General features: G+C 47.8%; 1 protein-coding gene across 1 annotated transcript in view; it reads left to right on the plus strand.

Moving 5' to 3' along the window:
- TMEM132C (transmembrane protein 132C) overlaps positions 1 to 24,904 on the plus strand; it is a 111,062-nt gene extending 86,158 nt beyond the window's left edge. Inside the window, exons 4-8 of the mRNA XM_058816851.1 lie at positions 6,365 to 6,508; positions 14,740 to 14,945; positions 15,359 to 15,632; positions 16,277 to 16,468; positions 23,711 to 24,904. Of these exons, the coding sequence (XP_058672834.1) occupies positions 6,365 to 6,508; positions 14,740 to 14,945; positions 15,359 to 15,632; positions 16,277 to 16,468; positions 23,711 to 24,904 (2,010 nt within the window). The remainder of the gene's footprint in view (positions 1 to 6,364; positions 6,509 to 14,739; positions 14,946 to 15,358; positions 15,633 to 16,276; positions 16,469 to 23,710) is intronic.

The raw sequence follows: 24,904 nt of genomic DNA on the forward strand, positions 1-24,904 counted from the left end.
TGTGGCAAACTCATACAGCTCCAAAATTAAGTTTTGAATTGGTTTTATGAACTGCATATGATAAAGTTAGTATAACAAACACAGTGAAGTAAATATTTACTTCTGAAACCAATTTGTTAAAAGAAATCTGAATTCGATTCTCAGTTGTTCAGACGTGGAAGAAGTGACAGGAGCTTCAGAGGCATCGTGGTTCTGTGGTTCTGGATTTTGGGGTTCTGGGTTCTGTGGTTCTGTGGTTCTGGATTTGGGGTTCTGTGGTTCTGTGGTTCTGGATTTTGGGGTTCTGGGTTCTGGGGTTCTGTGGTTCTAGATTTTGGGGTTCTGGGGTTCTGTGGTTCTGTGGTTCTGGATTTGGGGTTCTGAGGTTCTGTGGTTCTGGATTTGGGGGTTCTCTGGTTCTGGATTTTGGGGTTCTGGGGTTCTGTGGTTCTGGATTTTGGGGTTCTGGATTTTGGGGTTCTGGGTTCTGGTGTTCTGTGGTTCTCTGGTTCTGGGTTCTCTGGTTCTGGGTTCTGTGTCTCTGTGGTTCTGGGTTCTGTGTTCCTGCCTCTCTGGACCTGCTGGCTGTTGGGGCTCTTTGTTCCCCCTGGCTCCAGAGCTGGAGATGAGCCAAGGGCTGCTGTCCCCCTCAGCAGGGACAGAACGCTGCCCTGGCTGCCAGGATGATTCCTTTCCCATCAGCTCTGCACGAGGGGCATTCCCAGCAGAATTTACAGCAGAATTTCTCAGGATTTGTCCCTTTGGGAAAGGTCCTAACCCAGGGTGTGCCCATTGCTGCTTCCCTGCTGGCCAGAACCATTTCTGGCGTTTTCACATGGAATGCTGATAGGATTTTATTTTTGTTCACAATTACAAAACTCCTGCTGTCACAATAACGTGGGTGGAGCCCAGAGCTCTGTCCCTGGCCCTGGGTCAGTGGGACCTGGGCAGTGCCAGCCTTGCCTGTCACCACCTGTAGGCAGAACCAAGCAATGAGGTGCTCCAGTCCCTTCTTCCTTTGCAAGGGATGCTCACTGTGACAGATGATAGAATTACATTTAGCAACACAGTCTGCATCTGCTGAATCAAAGTAATCATGGGTGATGCTCCCTCCTGCACGTCTGAATGCTAACAGGATGGATTCACTGAAGGAAAGTGGGGATTAGTCATCCAAGGATCCAGAGATATTTCTCTGCATCCCTGTCTCTTAATATATTCTGCATCCCCCTTTTCTGTCTGCAGAGTGTAATTTATCAGGACTCAGAAATTCCACTAGCAGGGTATTTGAAAACTCTGCAAGCAGGGAAGAGAACTGAATGGTTTGTTGCTAATGTAGGGGGCCAGTAATTAAGATTTATCTTAAAGTGGAGACTGAGCAGAGACAGGATCCTTGATGAAAAGGGCATTGCATTTGCAGAACACTGAGTTCCTATTCTGAAGAGACACTCAGATCTTGATCATAAATTACACTGTCCACAAAAGCCACAGGGAGGATTGAGCTGGGCCCACAGAATTCCCATCCCAGCTCTGCTTTCTCTGCTCCTGGCCCCAAGAAGCTGCCCTGTGTTCTGGCAGGGCTCCAGCCCAGGAGAAGCTGCTGAGAGCCCCATTTTATGTAGATTTGGAATTGCCTGTTTTTTCTCCACAAGTAATTTGTTCCTTAGCTGACATTTTCCTTTGCAGAGTGGACCTCAGAGTCGGGGAGTAACCTGGATCCCAGCTGCAAGTCCTGCAGCTCAGAGTCAGGGAGAAACCTGGGTTCAAGCTCCAGCCATGGAGAAACCTGGGTTCAAGCTCTAGCCATGGAGAGCCTGGGTTCAAGCTCCAGCCATGGAGAGCCTGGGTTCAAGCTCCAGCCATGGAGAGCCTGGATTCAAGCTCCAGCCATGGAGAGCCTGGGTTCTCCACATTTGGAGACTGAGGATGCTGTTAAGGAAGCAGGCTGTTGGTGTCACTCCTGGACAGCGTCTCCCCATTTCTCCTGCAGCTGATATTACTCATGAAATGAAAGCCCTTGTACTATAAAGCGATAAATGAAGAGCAGGACTGAGGTGTGCTGGGCCAATGGTATTGGAGTCAAGTGGAAGAGAATTCCCAGAGCAGAATTCCCTCCCCTCCTGCACCCAGGGTCTGTGGGTGTCAGAGGGCCCAGCTGGCAGAAAGCACAATGTATAATTTATTGTTAATCTGGGATTATGGGGATAAGCACAGTCTGCTGCCTGCCAGTGTTGTTTCCTTAATCAGCTGTAATCTCAGCAGCATTAATGACTGAGCCCACACCCACTGTGCTCCCACACCAGCCCCACAGCTGCCTGGGGTGTTTGCAGCTGGCGTGGGCACTTCAGATCTCCTACATTCCTGTGGCAAGTGTCAGTGTTCCTCGGGGATGGGGAGCCTCGGTGGGAGCACAGCCCAGCTCCTGGGTGGGCTCTGTCCCCACTGCAGCCCTTTGTCTCCCTGGCACTATGCTTGTCTGTGAGACAACTGCAGGGTTCATTTTAAGGTTGGCAGTGCCCAAGTGCCCTTTCCCACATCCCTCCAGGCATGGCTGGCGTTCGTGTGTCAGTCCTTCAGGTCTGTGCCACAGGTCTGTCACTGCTGAGGTGCTGTGCCTGTGAGAGGGACAGATCTGAATGCTGAGCCACAATTAACATCATCCTGGGAGACTCCACCCTCAGAGTTTCCAGCCTGCACGCTGGACCATTCTCGTGACCTCAGGCTGCCATGGATTTCTCTTGATAACACCATCTAATCGGATTTGGAGTTTAATTAAACAGCTGTCACTTTGCTTCCTCATTCTGCCACAATTCAATGTTGAATTAGTTCCTGAATCAGTCATGGCTGAATGCTTTGCCTTCTTACAACCCGGAGCTTGGATGAACATCAGGTTTGCTCTTCAGCTCAGCCCAAGCAGCACTTTGTGTTCCTGCTCTGTGTGCAGAGCTCCCACTGCCCTCAGTGCAGGTTCCCTGACTGAAAAGGGCTGGAATAAAAGGTGAGATGGCTGCAGAGTCAGCCCTAGGGGTGCCTAGAGCACATTTGCTTTGGGGAATTCTGTCCCCTTGCTAAGAAAGAGGTGATTTTTGTGCAAAGCAGCCCTGCAGAGTTTGCTGTGAGCAGCACAGTGGCTGCAGCTGTGGAAGGGAGTGTTGCTGCTGGTGGCTTCATCCAAATAAACCTGACCCAGGCATGGCCAGAACACGAGAGGAGCTTTGTGGGGCTCTGAGCTGTAAAAGCAGCTCAAGGAGCAGCGCTTGGAGATCTCCTGCACTGTGGTGGGTTTGCATCAAATTCTGTCAATACATTTTAAAGTAATTTCTTACACACAAAATTCAATTATTTGCTCCCAGATATCTCCTTTGATACCTCCTTGAGCCTAACCACTAGAGTTTTCCTCTAATCATTAGAGGGAAATTTGTTCTTTAATTATACTATTTGTTAATGAAATGTGTTTAAATAGTAATTATTTCCTTCACATGTTGTACCCATTGAAGGGATGCCCTGGTAACAGAAAGAACCTTCCTGACAGTTTGTAGATGATCTTCAGGCAGGAAAGGCAGCTCAGCCTCTGCAGTGGAAGTCAGATGTTGTTGGGATTTGGGCGTTGTGCTGCCAAGACAGTTCCAAAGCCAGGATCTCCCTTGTTTCCATAGGATTATCTGTGTAGCTCTGTCTCAGCTGTGGAAGTGCCAGCCCTGGCTTTTTTAGAGTTTGCAATTCACTTACAGGAACTTCTTTCTGACCTGGATATTGGTGCTGACTTACAGTGCATCTTCCTTGTGTGCTTTTTCAATTTACTCTACTTCCCTCATCTTTGAATTTCTTGGGGAACAAGTCCAACACTGCTATCAGATGCTTCCAATTTTTTTTGTCACATAAAATAAATTTCATTTTAAAAGTCTACTTGCTGCCTGCACAGAAAGTAGATTAGTTCTTGGGGGATTTTAAAAATTAAAGAATGTGGAAATGGCCAAGATATTGTGATTTTGAAAAGTGCCTTCATTTTAAATGAATTTGTAGTCTCTCTCTGAAAGTTTCTTAGGAATGCTGTCTGTGTACTCCTGGATTAGCCTGCAGTCAGGGCAGGATATTGCATTGGAAAATGAGACCCAGAAGCCCCAGTTCTGCTGCTGATGGAAAAGAATTGTCCTGGTCCTTGTCCTTGAGGATGGGATTTGTGCTTGTCAGAGGATGTTCAGGGGGTGGGAGAATGCAGGGAGGCAAATCTGGGTGCTCATGGACAGACAGACAGACAGACAGACAGAGTCTGCTTGAGCTCCTTTGATTTGATGTGTTCCAGTTCAGCCTTTGGGGAGTTTGGGCTGTGGTTGTTTCCTGTGCTGTTCAGTTTTGTGTCAGGTTTGTGGTGATTCTCCCTGGGATGCCTTTGGCTTTATTCAGCAATATGAAGGGAACACAGAGCAGCAGCAGTTGTGCCACAAGGCTGTTCCGCATCCAGGCATGGGGGATACACGCTTCTCTATTTTAGTTCTAAACAAAAAACACAATAAAATCCAGGCTTTGCTCCTTGCTCTCTTTTTCTGGTTTGTTTTAACTATCACAGGGCACTTGGAGCCTGGGAAAGGGAAGTGGCAGAGCTGAAAATTGCTTTTAGTGCAGTGTGTAATATATGAATTGCTTATACATCAGTCTTTCTTAATCTGTGTAACAGCCATGAGTTGGGGCTGCTTCCAGGGGAGGGGAAGGCAAGAGGTTTCCATCTCTGCTCAGGGCTGAGGCTGGGTGGGCACCAGTGCCCTCCCAGTGCTGGGCATCTCTCGTGCTGCAGTAGGAATCATTCAGGGTTCTTCCCTTTCTGGAACAGTCAACATTCCTTTTTAGCATCTCCTTTTAAGTTTCATGGGATTTCTTAAGAGAGCTGCAGGAGAACCTGAGAAATAACAAGGTGCCAGATGAAAAGGAAATGTGACCTAAATTTCAGACTCACTGAACTTGAATTGAAAACAGTATCAACAGTGTCAGTGCCCCATTTTGCTGCTGTCGACATCAGTGGCTGCAGTCCTCATGACTTGAGTGCTGAGGAATTTGCTGAATATTTTATTCACTTTGTATTGAAAGCTGAAAAGTTGGAGAAAACTTTGAAGTTTTTCCTGCGTGGGAATCTCGGGAATACAGTGATGCTGACATAGTTGAGGAGTTCCAAGTGTCAGCCTGGTCGATGGTGCATGGAAAGGCTTTTATATGCCACAGCCCCAGCTCAGACTTCAAATTTCCTTGTTATTTCCCCTGCAGTTAACAGCATCACTGACTCCTGGATTCCTTACATTGCTTCATTGACCATATCAGAGGAAATTAAATAATCTTGAAACAGTTCCAGACACAAAGTTCACGGAGAGGCCCCGTCTCTGCAGTGGGCTTGGATTCATTTTTACTTTGGAGGCTCTTTTATCCTTACCCTAAGGCGTCAGGCTGTCCCCTTTTGGTGTCCCTCCTGGACAGCATTTCCCTTTTCTTCTGCAGCTGATATCAAAAGCCTTCGTATTATAAAGTGATAAATGAAGAGCAGGGTTGAGAAGTGATTGCCAGTCAAGTCAGGATTGAGAAGCGATTGCCAGTCAAGCCTACATTAGTAAAAACTCTGAAATCACATGTTGGAAGATGAATATTGGGAATAACCCTTCATATCTGAAAAGCAGGTGATACCTGTGGAGTGTGCCTGACCTGAGTTTAGAGAATGGTGCTGTTGAACAGTGCTGGGTGTTTATTTAGTAGATCAGACAGGGCTGGGGTTTCATTGCCTTTCACCAGGCTGCACTTCTCTGGGAGTGAACTAAGATTTTCAGCCAGGCTGGTGTGAGCAGTGCTGTGCTCTCTGGGGATGAACGGAGATTTTCAGCCAGGCTGGTGTGAGCAGTGCTGTGCTCTCTGGGGATGAACGGAGATTTTCAGCCAGGCTGGTTGAGCAGTGCTGTGCTCTCTGGGGATGAACGGAGATTTTCAGCCCCCAGAGCTGGTGTGAGCAGTGCTGTGCTCTCTGGGGATGAACAGAGATTTTCAGCCAGGCTGGTGTGAGCAGTGCTGTGCTCTCTGGGGATGAACAGAGATTTTCAGCCAGGCTGGTGTGAGCAGTGCTGTGCTCTCTGGGGATGAACGGAGATTTTCAGCCCCCAGAGCTGGTGTGAGCAGTGCTGTGCTCTCTGGGGATGAACAGAGATTTTCAGCCAGGCTGGTGTGAGCAGTGCTGTGCTCTCTGGGGATGAACAGAGATTTTCAGCCCCCAGAGCTGGTGTGAGCAGTGCTGTGCTCTCTGGGGATGAACAGAGATTTTCAGCCAGGCTGGTGTGAGCAGTGCTGTGCTCTCCGGGAATGAACGGAGATTTTCAGCCAGGCTGGTGTGAGCAGTGCTGTGCTTTGTTTCGTGCAGGACACGGAGATCCTGAACACGGCCATCCTGACGGGCAGGACGGTGGCAGTGCCCATCAAGGTGGTGTCCATCGAGGAGAACAGTGCTGTGACAGACATCTCTGAGTCTGTGGAGTGCAAATCCTCCGGGGAGGACGTCATCAAAGTAAGTTCCTGCCACCCAGTGGCTCCTGGGCTTTCACATTTCGCAGGGAAAAGGGAAACAGCCTGGGAATAGGCACAGCCTGGGCTGCTGCAGCTCTCCAGCCATTTGTTTGGGAACAATGTTTTCCTGAAGCACCCTGTCCTTTGATTAGCACTTGGGGCCCTGCTGTGCGCCTCCCTTATTCTGTGCAGAAATAATTTACCTGCACTAAAAGGGCTCCTTCCAAGGATGTTTGCAGCACCAGAACTTTCTGAGTGGCTTCAGGAGCCTCCCCTGCCTGGGGCACTCTGGAGCTGAAGTGGAACAAATAACTGGAGGTTAACACAGCATTTACTGGGATCAGGCAGGGACACTTTCAGGTGTAATTTCTCTCTCTTCAGGGCTGGTTGGGAATTGCTCACGTGGTGGGAGAAGGTGCCTCCTGTGTGTTTGGAACATGTGCAGAACTCTGGAGGGATGTGGCTGTGGCACGAGTGCCCACTGCTGTAAAACATACAGCTGGCTGGAAAGCACAGCTCAATGAAGTGCTTGGAACAAAAAGCTTTGCTCATCTCATCATTAAGGAGAAAAGGCTTTTAAAAATTTTTTTCCATCTAGAATGTTCTTGTTTCCACAAAATTTCTTTCTTTACGTGGGGAAGTGGTTTGGGGTTCAAGGCAAATTGACATCTTCAATTGGTTCAGATTTTAAAAAGCACTCAGAAAGCTTCAAATGAGCACAGAGGCCTTTCATCCTTAATTCATTTTGAAATTCTCCATCAAGCTTTTATGTTCAATTCTTTAGAAATATCTTGCTCTGTGAAATCCTGGTGTAGAGACCTTGTTGGGAGTAACCTTTCTGCTGAAAAATAAAATCCAGTCTTCATAAATTTTGTCTTTTGGGCAGAGCCCATGGTACAAGGGCTGTGTGAATGCATTTACAGCTCATATAAAGCCTGTAGATTACCTTAAACCACAAACTTAGGGGAAAAAAATGAGTTTTTGATGAGAGCTATTGAGAGCTATTTAATAGTTACTCATATTATCATCTAGAGGTTCAGGCAGATATTTTTGTTGTGTGGAATTTCTGGTAGTTTGGGTTCAGCCAAACCTGGCAGGTTTGAGGCCAGAAGCTGAAGATGCTCAGTGCCTGTCTGCACTTGGCCTGTAATATTTAGTTAGCAAATAAATGTCCTTTGTGTGGTTCATGTAAAGAGCTTAAAGGTAATGCTCCTGCCCAGCAATTGGCCATCAGCTCAAAGCTTATTTATATGAATTTTTACTTCACTTGGGCTGAGTTACATTGTTCTCAGTGACAGAACCCAGTGGAAATCTGAGTTTAAGATCTATCTGCAAATAGCAGGGAAGAGTTTCCGAGTGATCCTCATGGTCCCAGGGCAGCTCAATGCACAGTTTAAATGTGCTGACTGCTACTCCTTTTACTTCTTTTATTGTCTCATAGTTCCCAGTCTTTATTTCCAAATTTACAGCTGATTTCATGAACTTTAAATGCCTTTGAGTGCTCTAGACCTTCACACAGTGGTCCAACCTTTTAAAAGTGGACACAAAATTTATTATGACACTAAAAAGGAAGCAAAAGCCAAATTTTATTTCGCCAAGCTGGAATTTACCAATAGGATCCATCTGTCTGGATGCATTAATGGCAATTGCAGTTGCATGCAGGGGCTCCTTGCCATCTGCTCAGCTCAGGTGGGTTTTGCTGCTTTTGCTGGTGTTTTGTGCCCTTTGCTCAGAGCAAACCCTGCTCAGGCTCCTGCAGAACAGGTGTGGTTCCTGTGCGAGGAACACAACATCCCCTGCCCTGAGGGTTTGAGGTTTGTGCTCAGCAGCTGAGGAGCTCCAGTGCAGTTCCCACTGACCACACTCCAAATAACCCGAAAGCCCTGGCACAGCAGCAGCTCCATCTCTGTGAGTGCAGGCCAGCAGTGTGACAGGGCTCACAGGGGTTCTTGGGTGAGGAAAGAGATGAGGATCTGACTCCATGCTTCAGAAGGCTGATTGATTATTTTATGACATATATTACATTAAAACTATACTAAAAGAATAGAAGAAAAGGTTTCATCAGAAGGCTAGCTAAGCTAAGAAAGGAATGATAACAAAGGTTTGTGTCTCAGACAGTCCGAGCCAGCTGGGCTGTGATTGGCCATTAATTAGAAACAGCCCCATGAGCCCAATCCCAGATGCACCTGTTGCATTCCACAGCAGCAGGTAACCATTGTTTGCATTTTGTTCCTGAGGCCTCCCAGCTTCTCAGGAGGAAAAATCCTAAGGAAAGGATTTTTCATAAAAGATGTCTGTGACACAGCAGCATCTCTGTGAGTCCAGGCCAGCAACCTGCTTCTCTGTTGGCTCCTCCTTCCCTTCTGATGCTGTGTGAACACAGAGTCACCTGTGTCAAACTGAACACCTTTAGAACAGGGGAGAAAGTCACAGCATGGAAATGCCATTGTTTTGCTGCTCTGAAGCCCCATGACTTGGAAGGTTTCTCTTCTGGCAAATGTGCTATGTTATATTCTGAACAGGATAACAAATGGAACCTCCACCTCCTTGCCCTCCTCCATACTCCCATAGTGCTGTGATTTCTGGGATCAATGTATTCAGCAGAGCAGCAGAACTTGAGAGGAGTTAATAGAAATGAAGCTTTACCACACCCTTCTGTCAGATGCCAGCAGATAACCAGGGCAGCAGTGGCTGGAGCTCCCACAGGAGCTGTTCTGTCAGGAGTGGGCAGCACCAGCCCAGCAGCCTGCCTCTGTGGAAACTGAAACTCAGAATGGGCATGGACCGAGATACATTCACCATGGAAGCTGTAAATGCCTTGCCATCACATCACAGGCAGGAATTTCAAGGGCAGCTGAAGAAACTGCTAAACTATATCCTTGCAGAAACTGCTAAACTATATCCTTGCAGACTTCCCTCCCTTTTCTTGTGCCATCGCCCAGCTGCCTGCCTGCACTGGGGGTGGAGAGCCAAGTGAAAAATCACAGCAACAGCTCCTGGAGTTCCACAGAAAGTGCTTCAGAATCACCTCCAAAGCTCCAACACAAAGTCTGGGAAAGGAAATGGGAGAAACCACACCAGTCCTGTGCCAGGTGTGATGGGAGGATGGTCAGTTTGCTCCAGACCTGAGTGACACAGTCAGAAGACAGGATGGTTTGGTTCTGCTTTGCTTTTCTGCCCTGGTTGTAGTTTACTCACTGTGGATCTGTGCCTTGTGGATACACACTGATTTAAGGAATGACAAACACTGTGATGGAAATGCACAACCACTGCCCAAACTGTGAGATGGAATTAAAAGTGATTCCACCCTGGGATCCTGCCTTGCCAAGCCGGATATCTGGGGCCATGCTGCAAATGTGGGCTGCCACATCCCCAGTGAGCAGGAGCCAAGCCCTCTGTTTGTCCCCATTTCCAGAAATTGCTTGACTGGAGAGTGCACAGAGCAAGGCAGATTTGGGTTCTGTGATGATGGGAGCTGCAGGAGCTCCTGTGGCTCAGCACAGCACAGCTCAGCCTCAGAAGCTGGGCGTGTGGGAGCAAAGAGATGCCCTCCAGTCCCAGCTGGCATTCTGTGCCCCTTTTACTCTCTGTTCTGTCGTGGTGAATGATATTCAGTTAGTTAAATGTACTGCTGCTGCTCTGCAAGGCTGCCTCTGAAATCTCTCTAATGAGACTAGATAATGTACAGCCTTTGCCCTGAGAAAAGCTCTCTTGCTTTGGGGGCTTTCTGCTTAGTTTTGCTAATCTGGCTGCTGATACTGAAAGTGCAGCCCCTGCTCAGCAGAGAGAGCCCAGAGTGCACCCAGAGCACAGCCCTGGTGTTAGCCAGCTCTGCTCTGCAGGGCTGGGGCTCCATCCTTGTGCTGCCAAATGGTGCTGGGAGCCTGGCCTGAGGGCTGGATCCACTCTGGGATGGGTCTGTGTTACTGACGGGTCTGTGTTACTGATGGGTCTGTGTTACTGATGGATCTGTGTTACTGATGGATCTGTGTTACTGACGGGTCTGTGTTACTGATCTGTGTTACTGATGGGTCTGTGTTACTGATGGATCTGTGTTACTGGTGGGTCTGTGTTACTGACGGGTCTGTGTTACTGACGGGTCTGTGTTACTGATGGATCTGTGTTACTGATGGATCTGTGTTACTGACGGGTCTGTGTTACTGATCTGTGTTACTGATGGATCTGTGTTACTGATGGATCTGTGTTACTGATGGGTCTGTGTTACTGATCTGTGTTACTGATGGGTCTGTGTTACTGATGGGTCTGTGTTACTGGTGGATCTGTGTTACTGATGGGTGTGTGTTACTGATCTGTGTTACTGGTGGATCTGTGTTACTGGTGGATCTGTGTTACTGGTGGATCTGTGTCATCTGTCCTGAGCACTGGCCCCACTCTGTGGTGTGCAGCTCCCAGCAGCACCCAGCCCCTCCAGCCCCCAGCCCTGGGTGCCTCTGAGAGCTGCAGGCTGCTCATTCTGAGGGGTGCAGCTGAAACCAGCCCATGCAGGCAGTGCTGCCCTGCTCCCTGTGCCACGCTGGGAATTGTTCTCAGCTGTCCCACCCAACAGACTCATTCTTTGGGGGGTCACAGGTGGAAAGGGCTCTTGGACTGATGTGAGCAAACCAAGCCCTTGCAGTGCTCGGGTTGGCCATGCTGCAGGGCTGTGTGTGCCCTGTGCTGCTGCAGGCAGCTCTGGCTGCCCCTCCTGAGCCCCTGAGCCTCAGCTGCATCCCTGGGAGCCAGGGCTGGCCCTGAAATGCAGCCACTGGCGCAATTAGCAGCTCCTGCAATGGAGGTTTCCATTCAAGGCTGCTCTGACATGGCCACAAAGCTGTAAATAATAGCATGGAAGAGCTCAGGTCTGAAGCTTTAACTTTTAGCAGACTTAAAGAGTTTAATTTGAAAAAATGAGTACATGGGCCTTGAGACAGCTTCAGTTTTCCACTAGGTTACTGATTATTCAGGATTATGCAGCCAGGCATTGAAATCCTTCTTAGGAAGCCTAATGTTCCTGTAGCAGAGGATTTCCTTTGTGTGAGACCGTGGTGTTTAATTGGAATCAAGGCTGGGCAGCCACACAGAGTCCCTCTTTCAAAACCTGGAGAATTTATTGGAGGGTAATTCCCTTTCTGCAGAGCACCTTGTTAAAAAGAAATCTTGGGAGAAATTCTATAGCAAGGACACGAATATCCAAAGCATGTGGAATTATCACAGCCTAATAATTCCTGTAAATGCCGTGTTAGTCTGTGTGAATGAGTGATCCTGGTGCTCTGTGCTCCTTAGTGCAATGAGTGGCTGCTCCCAGAGCCTGACCTGATGGGCTCCAGGTGCCTTCCTGGTGTGCCAGAGGGATGGCATGAGCTGAACACGAGGATGAAAAGTGCTGAACACCACTATTCTTTGCTGATTATCCTGTAATTTTATTTTTTTTTTCACTGAAATTGAGATTCCTGTAAGAGGCACTGGAAAAAGCTCTCTGCTCACAGAAGTGCTGTCATAAATATTTAAACATTTATGTAACCTTTGAATATGTTAGCAACATTTACATCAGTATAACAGAAATGGGTAAATGGGTTTACAGACGAAAATGCAAGATCTGAACCTGATGAATACAAGCGGGACATCCACTGTAACCACATCTCCCCATTTCAGTCCTAAAACCACACAGCCACCTAGAAAATGCACTGATGCTTCCCAGTTTGTCAGTCTCCATAAACCTGAGAGCATTGCTGCATTGAAAACTTCTCTTTCTGTCCTTCTGAACTGGGCTGGGATCTCCAGAGGTGAAAACCACTGGAGAATAAAGCAGCTTGGACTAGAGCAGGCTCACATGAGCAACCACTCATTTAATTTTAGGTTTTACAGTTGTCATCCTTTCCACTCCTGTGTACCACAGACCCAAACCAGTGCCTTGAGTTCTCCATCCTTTGACAGGAAAGATCCCTTAGCCTGTGTTTGACGTGAAATTTGTCTCTCTAAAACTGCCTGTAATTGAGGGGAGATTTCTCAGGAGTCTGTAGTGGGATTTAACCTGGCAAACCCAGTGTTCCCCAGAGGTGCCAGCAGCCCCTGCCTGGCTGTGTGTCCTTGTCACACCCTTTGTGTGACCTCCAGCAGCTCCTGCAGGACAGAGCCAGGGTGGGATCAAAGCTTCATCTGCAATGGGGAGGTGAAGGGACACCCAGGGGTTCTGCACTGGCCTGGTGACAGTTCCAGAAATGTCCTTTACATTCACTGCAGCCCATCTGTGATTGCCTCTCCAGATCAGAGTGCCACAGGTACCATCCAGGAGGGGCTCTCTTCATTTCCAGGCAGCAGTTTCCTCTGTCAGCTCAATAAAATGTGATTTGTTGCAGAGAGAATCTGTCCAAGTCATCTGGAAAGGCAATGGCCTTTGTTACAAGGGGGCACAAAAATATAATGCCAGGGAAAAGACAAAGAGGAGGCCTCCCGGGAACTGTGCTTAGCCCTGGCTTTGCTGTCTGCTTCTTTATTTTAGTTTTAATCTGGAGAAAGAAGCTAGGAAAATAGAAAAAAGGGAAAAGTAGCTGAATGCAGCTTAATAATGAAAGAAACTGCTGAAATAGCATCAGAGAGCTCTTTAAAATGCAAAACTTCTTGCTGATCTGCTAAGCAGGAAAGAAAAAACCCAATCACTTAAAGGTGGTGGCTGAGCAGGCTTTCCCTTCATCATTGCTCACTTCTTCTGATGGCAGAGATAAAAAGCACTTTCAGAGGGAGGATGTTTTCATAGTAAAGCATAAATACTACAGGAGATGAGAGACACATCAGGGCTCACAGTCTCCAGCCACTGTTAGAAACCTTCTTGGCCTGGAGTGGCAGGACCCAGAGCTGAGGGATTGTCCCTGCACTGCTCGCTGACCTTCCAGAATGTTGGCAAAAGCCTGGAGGAAAACAGAAAAGCACTTCTGTCTGTCAAAAACTCTTCAACAAATATACCTTTTTAATTAAAAAAAATATTTGGGTTCTAATATGACACATTTTTTTTAAAAATCTGCTTTCTATCCTTCCTCCATGGCTCCATGTGCCATTGCCTTTGGCTGTCCCCAGCAGCCCTGTGTTTCCATCCAGGAGAACAGATCCAGGCAGTGTAGCCAAGCCTGCCTGAATAACTGGTTAGTCTGGGGAACCAGCACTGCCAGCTGATAATCCTCATTTGAATAAAAAGGTGCTGGGAATGGGTGGAAGGGAGCAGATGATAATATAAATACATGTTCAGGTGGGAGAAGCATTTCCACCATTATCCATGCTCGTTAGGGGTGATGAAATAGAATTCTGACAGGATGGGAGCAAGAGCAGGAGCTGGGATCTGCTGGCTTTGCTGGTAATTTCTGCAGACATACCAGCTCATTTAGTAATGTAACAGCTCCCATTGCTCACCACTTAATGTATGATTAATGTGCCACTGGATTTCCCCAGACATTTATGACACCTTTAGGAATAGAAATGACAATGACTTTATCACATGGAGTCACTTCATACTATCTGCATCTCTCTTAATGATTTATATATCCAGGAGTGATTTTATCACTGGTACTCAGTAACATAATAAATGAGAAAACTCAATGGTCTGTAAATTACAACACTGATTAAAGAAGTGATTACTGATATAACTCTTACATGGCTATGATAATGCTTGCTTATATTCCAGGACAGCATTTACATATTAATGATAAATCTACTGTAGTGTTTAGAAATACTTTACAGCTTTAATCAAAATGTAAACATTTACAAACAGATAATGTTTATTGCAGAGGAAATGACTTCTGTTACTCTTCAGTGGGTGAAATCTACTGCAGAGCCAGTGGGGAAAGCAGCATCACCCCTGGTGGAGGTCGTGTTCAGGGCAGAGCTTTGGCTGCTTGCCCCTGTGGAGCCCAGTCTGGGTCTGCTGGGTTCCTCTTGACCAAGCTGGGAAGAGCTTTGCTCATTAAGGATTCCCCAGCTCTGCCATCAGTTTGGAGCTCGCTGCATGGCAGAAAATCAACTGCAAGCTTCATAAACAGCATGCAGCCCTTGGGCATCTCCAGCACACTGTGTCCTGAGCCAGGGAGGTGTTTGGTGTTCAGCTGCTCCCACTGCACCAGGCCATCGTGAACGTGCATAAACAGGGGAGCCTCTGTTTGTTTGGGGTTGAGCTGCCAGGGTGGCACTTGGAGCGCATTTTGTCACACTGATCACCTTTTCTCCTCCCCTCTCTCCCCCTCTCAGGTGTCTGACAGGTGTGACTATGTTTTTGTCAACGGCAAGGAGATGAAAGGCAAGGTGAACGCCCTGGTGAACTTCACCTACCAGTACCTGAGTGCCCCCCTGCAGATGACGGTGTGGGTGCCACGCCTGCCCCTCCAGATCGACATTTCTGACACTGAGCTCAGCCAGATCAAAGGCTGGAGAGTCCCCGTGGTTTCCAACAAAAGGTGGGCTGGAGTCACTGCATTTCTTGTGTGATTTGTGAAAGGAATGCTCCCAAAGTGCTGCCTCTTCCCCTGAGGAGCAGCAGTACTGGCACAGCTTTGCACTGGGCATCTGCAGATCCAATAAAGCTGTAAAAGCTGTGGGAGTTCTGCTTCTGTGCATGTGTCTGTCTTGGGCAGCAAAACACAGTGTGGGACTCTGGTAAGGTGCCCTGGCAGAGGTGGTGTTGGGATGCACAGATGAAAAGGTGGCACGGGGCCGTTGTGGGGTCCTTCATCACGTGAGGTGGGCATCCATGGTCCAGAGATGCAGAAGGGAGGGCTGTGTTTGAGGGGCACTGTCCATTATCACCCCAGTGTTATGTTCAGTGATGTTTTGGGAGCGTTTCTCCACGCTGTGCTCTCTCCTGCCCCAGGCCCACGCGGGACAGCGACGACGAGGACGAGGACGAGCGCAGGGGCAGGGGCTGCACCCTGCAGTACCAGCACGCCATGGTCAGGGTGCTCACCCAGTTCGTGGCCGAGGACTCGGGGCCCTGGGGACAGCTGAGCTACCTGCTGGGCTCCGACTGGCACTTTGACATCACGGACCTGGTCAGGGACTTCATGAAGCTGGAGGATCCCCACATTGCCAGGCTGCAGGAGGGCAGGATCCTGGTCGGCCGGGAAGTGGGCATGACCACCATGCAGGTACAGCCTGGGCAGGGCTGGGGTGGGCTGTGTGCCGCTCCTGCCGTGCCCCACAGCTCATCTGTGGGGTTGCACATGGCAATCCTGACCAAACCAGGGCATAAAGGGTGATAGAGCTGATCTGTGCGGCTATGAGGGAGGTGGGGAGGACAGCGTGTGTATGAGCTGGCTATCTGTGGTTCCTGACGAGAGCAGCATGGCCCTTAGTTTCAGCTAAGGGAGGGATATTTCACTGTCTTGCTGTTCCATCAGAAACAGAAAAAGCTGGAGGAACAGAATTTCCAAGCCAAGAAAGGAAAGACAAATCCTAGGCTGGTAACCCCCTTTGGAGCAGCTGGGAGGTTTAATGAGCTCATCCACATGGGAAGACAGAGTAACAGGAGAAGAGAATTTTAATTCCACTCTCGTGGTGAAATAATGCAAATAACACAACTGGGACAGGACAGCTCCCACTCTGGGATGGTTCTCAGCCACAGCCTCTCCACTGAGGTTTTCTGACCCTGCTAATGAAATCAGACTGCCTTTCCTGTGCTCCTCCTTTCTGTGCATAAAGCTTTGGAGACAAGGAGGCACGATGACCTTAGGAAAGGTTTTATCAGTTGATCAGCCTTTTCCTAAATTGATTCTTCTGTGTTTCTCCAAAGGTTCTGTCTCCTCTGTCTGACTCCATCCTGGCAGAGAAGACAGTGACTGTGCTGGATGACAAAGTGACCATCACAGACCTCGGGGTGCAGCTGGTGTCTGGGCTGTCTCTCTTCCTGCAGCCCAGTGCAGCCACCAGCAGGGCCATCGTGGCCACAGCCGTGGCCCAGGAGCTGCTTCACACTCCCAAGCAGGTGATGTGCCCTCTGGATTTACTGGGTTTGCCTTCTGGGGTGGGGCAGGACTTATCAGTGTGAAGCACAGATGAGAATTCACAGCCAGTTTAGGATTTAAACTTCAGGGGCAGTCTGTTTGCATGTTAGTTTCTTTTCCCTACAGATACTCTGGAATTGCTTTGTCATTTCTTCCCTTCCAACAGGGACTTCAGTCTGCAGTAAAAGTCCTAACTGCACTGAAGTTTATGCTGTTCACAGTTTTAATACTTTCTTTAGCTAATGAACCTGTGTTGTTTTCACTGCACAGACAGATTTTGGACAGTGATCCTGGTCCGTGAGCATGCCCTTTGTTTCTGCTCTGGAGAGCACAGAGCTCTGTGTGTCACAATTCAATATCTTCAAGAGTTGTAAAAAGCAGAAGATGGCCACATCCATTTCTTTTTCCCTCCTGGAGCCATGACACACTGCCAGGCTCATCTTTCCTTTTATTTTTCATGTGGATTTTGGGGAATTCATCATCTAGTTCATGTGCTGATCTTATTTAAGCCAGCAAATTCCCATCTCTCTAAAGGGGGTCTTTCAAACAGCTTGTCTAGGTCACAACCTCTGTGGAAAAGAAGATTGGAGAACACCAGCAGGTCAAGGCAAACACTCACTCTGGCCCAGAATAAACCCAAGGGTCAGCACTGGAACATCTTTCCGTGGTCAGTTGGTTTGAGGGTTGGGACTGGGGACCACACAATTAAATCTGTCCACAGCTACTGCATTTTTCCTCTCCCATAGATAGGGAGATCTCAAGTCAAGTTTTATGGCCCGTTTTCATGATTATTGCTACCTAATTTTCTGGAACATAAAAAAAATCTAGTTTGTTTTATAACTTAGTGACAGGGAAATGTCCAAGCTAGAAGGACACGGTGCCCATCTGTTCCATTTGTTGCATCCTGTAAACATAAGAATCTTATGTAATTAACCCATTTGTACCCTTCTTCGGGGCTTAGAAACCACATCTGGCATCCTGTCTTCAGACAAAGCCTGTGAAACAAAAACTGGAGCCCTCCTGAGCCAGTCCTGTCCTGTGGGCCAGAGCAGCACCAGTCCTGCAGCAGCACTGGAGGAATTGTGGCTCTGATTGCAGACAGAAGAGCCTGTGGGTCTGGAGAGGCTGCCCAGTGCCATGTCAGCCTCTGTGGTTTATGGATGGTCTGTCCTGAGTATGCAGAGACATTTGTCAGCACCAGGTTATGGCAGATGATGCCGGGGTGCCCCCTGTGCCACCTCCTGTTGCCTATGGCGTGGCAATGTGATGTGACATGTCACTGCGTGTCGCTGAAACTGGCACGTTAGGAAGGCATACAGAACAGTCAGAACGTGTAAATGTGATTTGGGCTGAAATTATTTTTCCCATCATCTGAGCTGTTAAATTATTTTGGTGAAGTGTTTGGTTTAGGCTGCTGTTCCCTGCAGGACAGTCTCAGGTTGCTGAGGGTGACACATTTCTGATGCAGAAGTCAGGCCCTGGTTGTGAGCAGGGTATCTCCATCACCAAAACCAGACAGGAATAGATTTCACACTGGGAAATAAGTGGAAGGAAATGGTGTAGGAGTGACCTATACAGTCACAGACATCTTTTCCTTTCATTGCAGCTTGAATGAAGGATATAACATTTAAGTCACTTTCCCTTAGAAAAATTAATGCAAATGTGGAAATGTTTGTGGCTAAATTTTGCAAGAAGTGACTCATGATTTGGAGTGCATCAGCTGAGATCCTGACTGAGCTGGAATTGTGAAGGCAAATGCTGAGTGTTTGCTGAAAATCAAGCCCTTTTGAAAGAGGGTTTTTTCCAAGGAGACAGCCCAGAACTAAGCCTGTACTTGAACATTGTGAGTTCTTCATTACTTAAGTGTGTCTTTTCCTCTCAGGCAAGTTTATAAAAACCCCAGATAACTCATGCAACCTTACTGATGCAACTGGAAAACAAAAATGCAGCATTTTTGCTGTGGCTTTTTTCAGTGACCATAATGAGTGGATTACCTCAGTTCTAATGACCACACCTTGTCTGCACACACAGCACAAAGCAGCCAAAGCACAAGCCCTGAAATTTGGCAGTTTCTCCATAAGTACAAAGCTCTCTAAAGAGGATAAGCCAATGTTTTTTCACCTTGGAAGCTTTAAGTTAGATACCTTTATCTATAGCTGAGCAGCTAATTACCTGCTGTGGCAAGGTGACCTTGAGGGATGCTGAGCCCATGTATTATTTTTTAATCAATGGGGAGCTCATTGGCACTGAAAAGTGGATCAGTGATTTAGGTGCCTAAAAATAGACACGGGTTGACCAACTTTTAAATATCAAAGATGAAGTGCCTTCTTAAAATTTGGAAACTCTAGCTGTGAGTTATCTATTTCTGGAGGCCATCTGCTCAGGTAGAAGGCTGCTGCATTTGGCTTGCTGATGGTTGTTAAATCAACACTGTCATCCTGAAGGCTTCTCCAAAATGTAAACAAAAGAAAACCTACAGTGTTTAAATGTTTTCTGATCTAAGTGAGCTTCAAGGACTCTCAAAGCTCAGCTGGCTCTGCAGGGGAACTCACAGTCATATCCAGCTTTTTGTCACTGTAGGGTATTGCATGGGGGCTGAGCAACTGAAATGGGTCAGTGAAGAAAGGAGAAAAAAGCCTTCAATAAACAGTTCTGTGCATTAAAGTATCTCTCAGTGCTCCTGGGGAGCTGCAGACACTTTCTCAGGGAAAAAGAGCAGTGTTGGTGCTTTGTCAAAGGCAAGTTCTGGTGTTCCCCAGGTGCAGTCCTGCTCCAGCCCTGGCTCTGCTCTCATTCTCTGGGAATGGGAGAACATCCCTGGGCAGCAGAACAGGGTGGATCATTGTCCTGGCCCTGCCTTCTGGATGGTCTGCTTCAGCTCCTGGCCTTCCTGAGAATTCACTGAGCCCTCACAGTTCAGAACAGACATTAGCAGGATTGTCATGGTGTGGGTTCATTGCTCCATCCTGGCAGTGTGAGTTACACCCAGACTGTATTTATATCTTATAACAGATATTAGCAGTATTGTTGTGGTGTGGGTTCATTGCCCCATCCTGGCAGTGTGAGTTACACCCAGACTGTATTTATATCTTATAACAGATATTAGCAGTATTGTTGTGGTGTGGGTTCATTGCCCCATCCTGGCAGTGTGAGTTACACCCAGACTGTATTTATATCTGCTTTAAGCTGACAGAGCAATGGAGTGGCTCACAGGAATGACAAAGGAATTCAGCAGCATGGGAAGGGGAGAAGGGATGCATTGTTGGATAAGAATCTGAATTCTTCCCCTGCAAATACAAGCAAATTCCCACTGGAATGTCACATGAGCAGATTGGACAAAAAGGAGAGAGAGAAACCCACAGTGGGGGAATGCATGGTTTGAATTAAGATCTGAATCTTGGCTGCTTTCATTTCCACATCATAACGATCAAGTCCAATTTTTTACTACACAAGCCACGGGCTTAAAAATAAATGCACAAGTAATACTTTGATATTTCATGTGATAAAATTGCTAGGGAAATCATTCCAGCATCCAAGTCCCCAGACAGAGCAATCAGAGCTGGCCCAGCAGAAGCTGCTGAGAACAATATTCCTTTGCCTTTATTGAGGGAGGGATGTATTTTTTTTTCTGCAGAGCCAACCATTTCTTCCCTCTGCTGTCCTGCCTCACTCCAGGACCCTTGCAGCTGACCCCAGCAATTGAGGGCTTACTCACAAATACTTTTATTTGTGCTATAGTGAATGGAGACCATTAAATGGCTGCTTTATTCTGAGCATGGAATAAAATCAAATATCCCAATGTGTGTTTCTAAGCAGCAGAATTCTCTAAAATGCAACCAGTTTATCCAAGAAGATTTATCAAATGGTATCTTTGGACTGATAAGCCACAATGTAATTCAAGGCCAGGAAAAGTGGTGGAACTGCCACAGACCAAGAGCTGAAAATTCACCTGTGGTGGGGGAAGAGAGCAGCAAAGGCACAAGGGAAAGTTTAGACAAAAAATGTCTTGATGAAGGTTTTTGTGTGCTTAAGGAAAGCCTGGTGGTGATCAACAGTGTTGTGGGAAGCAGTTTCTACATCTCTGGGCTGGATTTTGCTGTCATTAGCATGACTTGATGAGCAATCTCTGACTCCACATCTCAGCACTGAGATCCTCCTGCTCTGTGGGGAGCGCTGGCACTGATGTGTCCCTGTGGTCACTCTGAGTGTGTGAGAGAGGAAAAGGGAGGGAAATAAAGGCTGGAAAGCAAGCTAATCCCTCACACCCTTTGTTTGTGCTTGGTAATTAAAGGGCACAAGCATTTGTCACCTCAGTGTTGGGGGCAGGAGACGAGGGGCAGCAGCTTGGCAGGTGAGAAGGCTCCCATCCATCTTCATCTTCTGAGAGTAACTGGAGGGACCTTGTCAGAGATTTGGAGGGGATTTATTGATGTGGTACACAGGATTTGCAGAAACAGCTCCTTGAAGGACACGGCACTAAATCATTTCCTTTTTCTCTCTTCTTTTCTTTTTAGCTTCTCAGAATTTATAATCATTTGGGAAATTCACTTCCGTGCCCTGCCTTTGGCTTTCCTTTAATGATGTGAATGAGAGGAAATGATCTCTTGCCAAATAGAATATTTGGTCTGATCCAACATATTTGGGCAGGATTTTAAACTCTCTCCCTCTTTCTCTCATTTGTTTTCTTTCCCTTTTAATTAATGTTGTCCGTAGTACAGGCATGACAATGTTGTTTTGAGAAAAAAATTGGTTCCTCCTATGAAGAAATGTTCTCTTGGAAATAAAAAATGTCAGTGCTGGTAGAAAATAATGGCTAAGCCAGTGCACACCTCTGTTACCTACAGTAAATCACAAAGTGTGCCTGCAAATTTCAGCTGACTGCCATCCCATTTTTCTCTGTCTCTGCTTCATAAAACCAGAAATGCAGATTTGTAGAGCAGTGGCATAAAGAATAAAAGTTGCTTTGAAGTTGGTGGTAACTTTGTCCCAATGCAGAAAGGGTTCAGTGAGGTGAGTCCATGGTAGGGTGTGGAGCTGTGCCTGTTCCCAGCTGGGCAGGGGCACAGGTGCCAACCTTTCCAGCCCCACCTGAACAAAATCCTGCAGGAATTTATTTTCTCTCCTGCTCTCCAGAGGAGGGCACGGTGGCAGGCAGTGGTGGTGGGCTGGAAGTGATGCTGGTGTTTTCCTGGCACAGCGTGCCTTCCCCAGTGGCACATGAGCTGACCTTTGTTGTGGGGAGAAGGGAGGCAGCAGCATGCTGGATTGCCTGAGGAGGTGAATCCTTTTCTCTCTGCCCATACCCATTAAAAACCCCTTTGCTCTCCTCTGACTGGGGTTGCTCTGCTATAGATTTCTGTGATAGAAATTCGAGCCGTGCCCTGCAGCTTTGTGTTTGTTCACTCATTTCAGGGTTGTTTCTCTAATGAAGGATCAGATGTTTTAATTTCCTTCTGCAGTTCACCCTTCCCAGCTTCTGAGCTACCCTGGCTCCGTTTCAGCTCTTTGAAGTAAATTTGAATCACCAAGAACTCTGCCTTCTTTCCTGTTGTGCCACAATTTATTTTTCTTCTTTCAGTCTCTCAAGTACTTGCTGATAGTGCTTTGGAAATCAAATATTCAGTATGGCCCAACCTTCTGCCCAGCTAAATGCCCCTTGCTGTTTTCACTGAACAGCTTTAAATTCAACTGGAAGGGCAGCAATTCTCTTTGTTTATAACCATAGCATAACAAATTGCAGCCAATTGAATACCATATTAAGTTGTAAATTTGTATTATGAGTGGACATTAACAGGGTGGCAATGTTTTTCCCCAGAGCTGGTTTTTCAGCCCAGTTGTTCTGATGTACCCAAGGGTGAAGTTATTAGAGCCATTTGTGGTTGAAGTGTGGGAAGGAAAGAACTTCAGTTTGTGGGAAGTTGCACTCTGGCAATCTGCCTGGCCGTCTGCTGGCTACGCAGGCAAGGCACAGAACAAATGAAAAATTAAAGAAATGCCCTGCAAAGAAAGCTATTGAGATCTGGAGAAGTAAATATCTGTGTCATCTGGGTGGGATTTCACATGGCAGAGAGCTGACCTCTGGCTTTGTGTTTGCTTCTAATGATGACTTCTGCCAGTGCTACCTGCAGAGCACAAAGACAGGCCAATTAAATCCAGGCCATTTGTATTTTTATTGCAGACATCATGCCAGAATCCCCATCTTCCTCTTCTTGACACAGAAATTTGGTGGGCTTTTTAATTATCTCAAGGATAAAGTGTGTTTTGCTTAAAACAAGCCTTTCTCCAGCAAAATGGCAATTGTTCTGTGAGGTTTTTCTTTCAGATGAATCTTCTGCTCCAGCCATTTCCAAGATGCTGTGGTAGCTCCTTACTCCTGCTAAGATCCTTATGCCTTAATTTGACAGCTCCCCATGACACCTGTGCATGTGTTACATGAGGGAAATAAGTGTTCTGTCAAGTGCCTCTGGTAATTTCTGTGATTTGCCTCTTTTGGCTTTTGTACCACAGGAATGACTTTCCTTACAGAGCTTGTAAAATTGTACCTTGCTAATGGGCGCTTGGGTAATAAAGACATCTTGTATCAATTATTTTCTACGTCCTTGTGCACAACATTTGCAGGGAGAGTAACAGTGGAACCCTTAGTGACAAATGTGACCAGTTTTGTGCCCCATCAGTCGAGGCTTGGTTTGCTTTAAATGCAGTGCAGAGTTGCTGTGTCCCATTTCCTCCAGCTGGGAGATGGATGGGCTGCAGCGGGCTGGGCTGATTTACTGCAGGCCTGTGGTGGTGCTCACAGGGGTCCTAGGATGAGGGAAGAGATGAGAATCTTGACTCCATGTTCCAGGAGGCTGATTTATTATTTTATTATATATATTATATTAAAAGAAAATATTATGTTAAAAGAAAATATTATGTTAAAAGTATACTAAAAGAATAGAAGAAAGGATTTTATCAGAAGGCTAGAAAAGAAAGAAATGGAATGATAATAAAATCTTGTGACTGACCAGAGTCCCAACACAGCTGGACCTCTGATTGGTCATCAAGTAGAAACACCTCACATAGACCAATCAAAGATCCACCTGTTGCATTCCACAGCAGCAGATAACCATTGTTTACATTTCATTTCTGAGGCTTCTCAGGAGAAAAAATCCTAACGAAAGGATTTTTTCATAAAATATGTCTGTGATAGAGGCCTGTGTTTAACCACGTCCCTGTCCTTGCAGGAAGCCGTGGTAAGCACCTGGATCCAGTTCAGTGACAGCTCTGTCACCCCTCTGGACATCTACGACCCCAAGGACTTCTGGCTGTCGGCGGTGTCCCTGGACGAGGCCGTGGTGTCCGTGCACCAGAGCCCTGCCCTGCGGTGGCCCGTGGTGGCGGCCGAGGGCGAGGGCCAGGGCGCGCTGGTCAAGGTGGACATGATGATCTCCGAGGCGTGCCAGAAGTCCAAGAGGAAGAGCGTGCTGGCCGTGGGCAGCGGCAGCATCAGGGTGAAGTTCGGGCAGAACGACGCGGACGCCGAGGCGGGCGGCGACTACGACGCCGACGAGATCGAGAACCGCGCCAGCGACCGGCGCCACAAGGGCCCGGAGCCGGGGCACGACGGGCGCTACCACGGCGGCTCCTCGGCCGACAGGGACCCCGAGGGGCCCCTCAGGAAGGCCAGCACCACGGCCAAGTCCGTCCTCAAAAACAAAGTCGTCAAAAACAACCGCCCGGACGGCGGCAAGCTCTCGGACGACAGCCAGCTGCAGAACATCCCCATCGACTTCACCAACTTCCCCGCCCAGGTGGACCTGCCCAAAGGAGGTGCTGGCATGGAGGACAACGACCTGGTGCAGACACCCCGCGGGCTCAGCGACCTGGAGATCGGCATGTACGCCCTGCTGGGCGTCTTCTGCCTGGCCATCCTGGTGTTCCTCATCAACTGTGCAACGTTTGCGCTCAAGTACCGCCACAAGCAGGTGCTGGTGGAAGGACAGAGCACCATGACGCACTCCCACGACTGGGTGTGGCTGGGCAACGAGGCCGAGCTGCTGGAGAACGCGGCGGACGCGTCGCCCCAGCAGGACGAGCACACCACCATCATCGACCGCGGCTCGGGCGCCGACGAGAGCAACCAGCTGCTGAACGGCAGCGCCCCGAAGAACGCTCAGAGCCAGCTGCACAGGGCTGCGGACCCGGGGGGGAGGCTGGGCAAGGAGCACAAGGTGGAGCCTTTGCACTCGCCCACGTCCAAGAGGAAGCGGGTGAAGTTCACCACGTTCACCACCATCCCGCCCGACGACGGCTGCCCCACCGTCAACTCCATCCTCGGCAGCCACGACGATGACATTAAGTGGGTGTGCCAGGACATGGAGCTGGGCGACTCCAAAGAGATCAGAAACTACGTGGGGAAGTTCAAAGACAAAGCGTAG

The sequence above is a fragment of the Ammospiza caudacuta genome, chromosome 18 (assembly GCF_027887145.1).
Source record: "Ammospiza caudacuta isolate bAmmCau1 chromosome 18, bAmmCau1.pri, whole genome shotgun sequence".
NCBI classification, from domain to species: domain Eukaryota; kingdom Metazoa; phylum Chordata; class Aves; order Passeriformes; family Passerellidae; genus Ammospiza; species Ammospiza caudacuta.